The following is a 7,834-nucleotide window of genomic DNA, read 5'->3' on the forward strand; positions in this document are numbered from 1 at the left end:
CAAACACACCGTCCGGGCAACGAAGGAGTGGCTTCGTAAGAAGCATTTCAAGGTCCTGGAGTGGCCTAGCCAGTCTCCAGATCTCAACCCCATAGAAAATCTTTGGAGGGAGTTGAAAGTACGTGTTGCCCAGCGACAGCCCCAAAACATCACTGCTCTAGAGGAGATCTGCATGGAGGAATGGGCCAAAATACCAGCAACAGTGTGTGAAAACCTTGTGAAGACTTACAGAAAACGTTTGACCTGTGTCATTGCCAACAAAGGGTATATAACAAAGTATTGAGAAACTTTTGTTATTGACCAAATACTTATTTTCCACCATAATTTGTAAATTTTGTCTGTCATAGTTGACGTGTACCTATGATGAAAATTACAGGCCTCTCTCATCTTTTTAAGTGGGAGAACTTGCACAATTGGTGGCTGACTAAATACTTTTTTTCCTCACTGTAAATAAAGTATTTCTATTTTTTAATTTTAATAAATTTGCATTCGGAAAGTATTCAGACCCCTTCCCTTTTTCCACATTTTGTTACGTTACAGCCTTATTCTAAAATAGATTAAATAAAAACATTTCCCCATCAATCTACACAATACCCCATAATGACAAAACAAAAACAGGTTCACCTTGCAACAGGACAACGACCCTAAGCACTCAGCCAAGACAACGCAGGAGCGGCTTCGGGACAAGTCTCTGAATGTCCTTGAGTGGCCCAGCCAGAGCCCGGACTTGAACCGAATCAAACATCTCTGGAGAGACCTGAAAATAGCTGTGCAGCGAAGCTCCCCATCCAACCTGATAGAGCTTGAGAGGAACTGCAGAGAAGAATGGGAGAAACTCCCCAAATACAGGCGTGCCAAGCTTGTAGCGTCATACCCAAGAGGACTCGAGGCTGTAATCGCTGCCGAAGGTGCTTCAACAAAGTACTGAGTAAAGGGTCTGAGTACTTATGTAAATGTGATATTTCAGTAAAAAATATACATTTGCAAAAATTTCTAAAAACCTGTTTTTGTTTTGTCGTTATAGGGTATTGTGTGTAGATTGATGAGGAAACAAAACTATTTAATCAGTTTTAGAATAAGGCTGTAACGTAACAAAATGGGGACAAAGTCAAGGGGTCTGAATACTTTCAGAACGCACTGTATATATAACCCCTAGCTATGGTTTAGAAATACATATTCTCTGAGTGTTCTTGTATGGCTGGTCGACCCAAAAAGTGTGTGTTTGTGTGAGTGTGTGTGTGTGTGTATGTACACTGTACATGTGGTGATTCTAAGGGGCTCAGGGGTTAGCTCCCCCAGGACTGTCTGAGTCACTCCAACGCCTCTTCATGTTTGGTTTCGCCTGCTGTTCCATTCCACCACACTTATGGGGAATCAATACAGTCATCAAACACACCAGCATCCACCATCCACCCACCCTCAATTGCGTCCAAACAGAAACCCCCCTCCCCTTAGACACTAATGGTTTGTCCCCTTTGTAGTCCTGTCCCAGATCACCTTTTACCCAGCCTGTAGGATCCTGTGAGTTCAGTCCAGCAATTAATCCTAGCACACATTCACATGCTCCACAATCTTCCTCCTCCCAATTATCCCGCTCTTATTTACACAACAGGCTGAATGTATGGATGCCTCTCCAATAACATTCATCCACATCTCACTGGCCTAGGAATACAGGCTTCCTATTATACACTCACAGTGAGTTTATAAAGGGGAAAATCCTCATCCGTCCACTGAATGCTGTGCAATGGAATGTTAATCCGTTATAATCACTTTGAGGATTTTGTCAAGTTAGATTGAACTGTAGAGCAGGTATAAGCTCAATGCCTCAGTGACTGCTGCTGCTGGATGATGATGATGACGAAGATGAGGATGACAATGATGAGCCATTACAACATTTCCTTGTAGGCCAATTGTAACTCTGACTCACCTAGGAAAAGTCACTAAAACAACTACATGGAATTACAGTATATAATCCAAATTTGAGGATAATGATGGTAATGAAGAGAAGTTAGTACCAAAAATTGTAATTGTCTTAATGTATGTCCTATAGCTACAGTCGTGGTCAAAAGTTTTGAGAATGACACAAATACTAATTTTCACAAAGTCTGCTGCCTCAGTTTTGATTTGCATTTGCATTTTGGTCATTTGGCAGACGCTCTTATCCGGAGCGACTTACAGTTAGTATGATGGCAATTTTCATATACTCCAGAATGTCATGAAGAGTGATCAGAAGAATTGCAATTAATTGCAATGTCCCTATTTGCCATGAAAATGAACTTAATCCATTTCCACTACATTTCAGCCCTGCCACAAAAGGACTAGCTGCCATCATGTCAGTGATTATCTCGTTAACACAGGTGAGAGTGTTGACGAGGACAAGGCTGGAGATCACTCTGTCATGCTGATTGAGTTAGAATAACAGACTGGAAGCTTTAAAAGGAGGGTGGTGCTTGAAATCATTGTTCTTCCTCTGTTAACCATGGTTACCTGCAAGGAAACACGTGCCGTCATCATTGCTTCACAGGCAAGGATATTGCTGCTAGTAAGATTGCACCTAAATCAACCATTTATCGGATCATCAAGAACTTCAAGGAGAGAGGTTCAATTGTTGTGAAGAAGGCGTCAGGGCGCCCAAGAAAGTCCAGCAAGCGCCAGGACCGTCTCCTAAAGTTGATTCAGCTGCGGGATCGGGGCACCACCAGTGCAGAGCTTGCTCAGGAATGGCAGCAGGCAGGTGTGAGTGCATCTGCACGCACAGTGAGGCGAAGACTTTTGGAGGATGGCCTGGTGTCAAGAAGTGCAGCAAAGAAGCCTCTTCTCTCCAGGAAAAACATCAGGGACAGACTGATATTCTGCAAAAGGTACAGGGATTGGACTGCTGAGGCCTGGGGTAAAGTCATTTTCTATGATGAATCCCCTTTCCGATTGTTTGGGGCATCCGGAAAACACCTTGTCCGGAGAAGACAAGGTGAGCGCTACCATCAGTCCTGTGTCATGCCAACAGTAAAGCATCCTGAGACCATTCATCTGTGGGGTTGCTTCTCAGCCAAGGGAGTGGGCTCACTCACAATTTGGCCTAAGAACACAGCCATGAATAAAGAATGGTACCAACACATCTCCCAACCATCCAAGAACAGTTTGGTGACGACCAATGCCTTTTTCAGCATGATGGAGCACCTTGCCATAAGGCAAAAGTGATAACTAAGTGGCTCTGGGAACAAAACATTGACATTTTGGGTCCATGGCCAGGAAACTCCCCAGACCTTAATCCCATTGAGAACTTGTGGTCAATCCTCAAGAGGCGGGTGGACAAACAAAAACCCACAAATTCTGACTAACTCCAAGCATTAATTATGCAAGAATGGGCTGCCATCAGTCAGGATGTGGCCCAGAAGTTAATTGACAGCATGCCAGGGCGGATTGCAGAGGTCTTGAAAAAGAAGGGTCAACACTGCAAATATTGACTCTTTGCATAAACTTAATGTAATTGTCAATAAAAGCCTTTGACACTTATGGAATGCTTGTAATTATACTTCAGTATACCATAGTAACATCTGACAAAAATATCTCATAACACTGAAGCAGCGAACTTTGTGAAGACCAATACTTGTGTCATTCTCAAAACTTTTGACCACGACTGTATATTCTACACAACAATACAAATCTGGGTCCAGAACAGTACTCACTTTTTGTTTCCTCTCACTGGGGTGCCTCCAGTTGCAGCTGTACATTCCGATGCAGCATATTCGGCCACAGCTGTCCTCTGACATCATCACCTCCCCTCCTCATTTACTGTAAACTAAAAGGATATCCTGTCCAGAGGAGTGTGGATCATGTCTGTCCTGTTGTGTAATTATCTGATCCTCTCAGCCTTTAGGGGCTGGATAGAGTGGTGGGGGGGACAACACTCCTGGAGAACACCTTGTCTGGCAGCTCTGTATGTGAGGAGAGGGGCTCCGCTCTGCAGTGGGCTGATTCACCACTCTAAACCTACACAGTGTAGGAGGAGAGAGAAAAAAGAGTGAGGGGATAAAGAGGGAATATCTGTGAGAATTAGGGCCATCCATGTTCAATAACTTCCTGATTAGAGCTTCTATGTTGGGGGCCAGCTGACAATGGCCAACCCTGTAGGGTTCTGTGAGAGTACCACAGAGAGGTCTGAGAGTGAAGTCCCACCATAAGACCCTCCGTTCCGTGGGAGCAGGGAGGGAGAGGAAGGAGGAGGAGGGGGCTCATCGTCAGCAGGGGGTTGCTGCGCAGAGATGTAGACTTGACCGGGGGATTCGCTTGGGGGACTGGCAACCTGTTTTTACGAAACCAAGACATTAAGCCTTCACAATATTGAAATTGTACTCTACAAAGAGAGCTAAAATATGGATGAGGGGGGTGAGGGAAGAATATTCAGTGAACAGGCTGAGGCAGATACATGTAAACCTGCTTCCCCCTTTATTTTCTTCACTGGGGTGATGTTATCGAATTAGGGGATGGTGCCCAGTGCCCACATAACAAAAACAAAATAAAAACACATGTAAAGTTTAAAAGGGTTCTACAACATTGTAAAGCAAATTGACATTAGACCATCTATTGATCCATTTGGGGAAAGTCTGACAAGTCTTTTTTAAAGGATGAGCTGTTAATCCATCAACTTAGAACCCTTGTTGAGCTTTCCTTGAACATGAATAGCTATTAGCCTATTGTAAAAACAAGCCAAATCTACTTGGTCAGTTATCATATTTGTTTTGGATATTCGCCATCAATATGTATCAGATAATCAGATGTCTACTGTTGGTCAAGGGCTAAGGTGTGTTAAGCAAACTTCTGACCTGTCACATTTTGTTTGAATAGGTACTTTGTCCACAAGTGTCCACTGTTGGTCAAGGGTTGAGGTGTGTTAAGCAAACTTCAGACCTGACAGATTTGGTTTGAATAGGTATTTTGTCCAGAAGTCTATAAGCCTAAATAAGTATTTAAAAGAAAGAAAGAAAAAGTAAACACTTATAGAGTGGGGCCAGTATGAAATAGGATCCTAAATGTTAATTACATGCAGTGTGAAGGTATTCTGTGCTGAGGAAAAGCCCTTCTCTATAAATCAGGTTGGATTGAGGAGAACCATATGATCACAGGAACATGTCTGAGCAGGTCGACAACGGGAAAGAAGTGAAAGTGAAGAGAAATCTGAGCAGATTTTACTGCAAGAAACCAGAGGCTTTGCCATTGTGTAATGTAAGATGTCTATGCTACAAATCTACAGTCTAAGAATGTAGTCACAGAAGTGAATTTCTGGATGCTGGGTGGAAAACTCCCTTAAACCTACCACCTCTTGGCCAGGGCTCCCTTGAAAAAGAGACTTTGTCAGCTGCTACAGAATCACACAGTCTTCACAGTACGTCATTAATACAATACAACGCTGAATAATCAGTGTGTTCTCCTTTTACATCCAGTCTGGCGTCAATCACTACAGATTTGAGGAACAATCCATAACATTTAGTATCAAGTCTTGTGACCATCAACCCGCACACTGAGTGTCACAACCAGAACACTTGAAATAATGTGTATTCCAAATCCCCAAATGCTAAACATTGTGTTGATCACTCGAAACTAAATACGAACTTTAGTGATCTTAAATGTCCCCATTACAATAAGAATAAATAAACACATTAAATAAAAACCATCTGACAAACAACAGGGCGATGACAATAGCATCTCTGTTTCTGAAACAATGTATACTGTACCATTTACTCTTAACAATAGTAATGTCAAGGCCAAGACAAACTCAGTGTTGCCAGTGTGAGAAGGCATGATACACACCTTGGCACACATCAAGCTCTGGGACTTGGCAAAAAAGTTACATAGCAATCAATGTTTGTTTGATGCGCAGGTAGGCCAGGGTAGGCACAGGTAGACAGGTATTCCGGTAATAAGGAAGGGTTACTGATCAGAACAGATAAGGTTCATAATTTTTTGTTTGAGCCAAGATTCCAACATGTTTATCACCTACCTTTCTAAATAGAACTTTGAAATGGAATCATGCTTGCCCTATTTCACTTCAACATTTATAATGTGGTAATGATCCATAAGATCCGGGTCATGACAATAGATGTTATGTTTTGAGAGTTGTCATCATATTAACCAATAATGACTTTCTCAAACTATGATGGTGAGAAAGTTGAGACATATTGGGACGAGTTTGATCTAAACCCGATTGTTCCAAGTTTATGAGAACTTGACTTCATAATCAGGAAATAGAATGAAATGTCTCACAATTTATTGAAACAATGTCCTGTTACCACATTTAAGTCAATTTCCATTGCATCACTCGATGTGGCTTAACTGTCCTGGATTTTAACAAGTTAATGCTTTTAAAAATATTTAGTTAACCCACTCATGATGACATAAAAAGGTAATAAAATGTCATACAGAAGTGAGTGTCAGAAAGCCTACTATTGAACCCTTTCTGTGGTGAACCCCGTACTGAGTGATGTGATTAAAAAATATATATTTTTGTTATTTAGAATGTGGTCTGTCTGCATCAGAACCACATCAATTATTTTTTATCTACAATTACAGGACATTTCACATGTTCTCCTCATTTGACCAAAGTTTAAAAACAACTTACCATTGAGCATGAATAACTATCTCAGTTCAATCCTGATACAAACTCAGTGTTTAACCTGGTCAATCAATTTCGTTGAAATATGTAGATCTACTAGTCAATTTGAGTTAATTTGACAACGCATTAAAATACAATAGGCTAGTAAAAGCTGGAGGAGTGAGGTGCACCATACCTATAGATCACAGAATGTGTACATCTCTCTTGTAGTGTTGCAACACTGTAACAGCCGGTGATGTTCTGTTCATCAACTTTTTCTAGTCCAGTCCACTATATTTCGTTACCTCTTTTCTGTGCCTGTTGTTCTGTCATCCTCTCCCGTTCTTTGTGGAAATCCGTGTCCGGAATGTAAATGAATCAGATGAATGGGTGCAAGTTTCTAAAGTAGTAACGGGAGGGGTAGGCGGAGGGAGGCAAGTCGCTCGAACGCACGTAGCCTGCTTTCAGCGCACTTTTAGGACTATTGGCAAATTAGAATGTGTAGGGGGTAGAGGCAGAGAAGTTTTTCACATAGCCTAACTCATCAATGTACTAAATATATGGATAGTTCATATATGGATAGTCCTATATAGGGATAGTTCACCCAAATTACAAAACCACACATTGTTTTCCTTACCCTGTAAGCAGTCCATGGACAAGGTATGACAACAATCCATGCTTTGGTTTAGTTTCCCTGGCACGGTTTCCACATGCTAACAAAGCATGGATTGCTGTCATACCTCTGTGTGGTCCTCTGTAGCTCAATTGGTAGAGCATGGCGCTTGTAACGCCAGGGTAGTGGGTTCGATCCCCGGGACCACCCATGCGTAAAAATGTATGCACACATGACTGTAAATCGCTTTGGATAAAAGCGTCTGCTAAATGGCATATTATTATTATTATACCTTGTCCATAGACTTTTTAAAGGGTAAGGAAACCAATATGTCATTTTGTAATTTGTAATATCAGAACACTGTTAGGGCTTCTGTGTGTGATGTCTGCACTATTTCATACATAACTTTAGTTCAATTCTACTGTTCCTAAACAGTTCAATTAAGTTTGAGGGAACTGAGCAGGATTTTAACCTGGCATGTGGAAGTTGTTACTGAGACTTAAATCCCTTTCAGCAACTAACCATGCTCTATTTCTGTTGGAAATCATCTCATAAATAACTTGCTCATCTACTCTTGGCCAAAATGAACATGTAGGCTACAAAGGAAAAAGGCACCTGGATTTTTCACAGGT

General features: G+C 41.6%; 1 protein-coding gene across 1 annotated transcript in view; it reads right to left on the minus strand.

The window, feature by feature from the left end:
* Positions 1 to 6,944, minus strand: part of LOC121546572 (glycerophosphoinositol inositolphosphodiesterase GDPD2-like) — a 29,785-nt gene extending 22,841 nt beyond the window's left edge. Inside the window, exons 1-2 of the mRNA XM_041857824.2 lie at positions 6,786 to 6,944; positions 3,687 to 3,990 (exon numbers count right to left, since the gene is read on the minus strand). Of these exons, the coding sequence (XP_041713758.2) occupies positions 3,687 to 3,773 (87 nt within the window). The 5' untranslated portion in view covers positions 3,774 to 3,990; positions 6,786 to 6,944. The remainder of the gene's footprint in view (positions 1 to 3,686; positions 3,991 to 6,785) is intronic.
* Between the last annotated feature and the right edge of the window lie 890 nt (positions 6,945 to 7,834).

This window comes from Coregonus clupeaformis, chromosome 3, assembly GCF_020615455.1.
Source record: "Coregonus clupeaformis isolate EN_2021a chromosome 3, ASM2061545v1, whole genome shotgun sequence".
Taxonomy (NCBI): domain Eukaryota; kingdom Metazoa; phylum Chordata; class Actinopteri; order Salmoniformes; family Salmonidae; genus Coregonus; species Coregonus clupeaformis.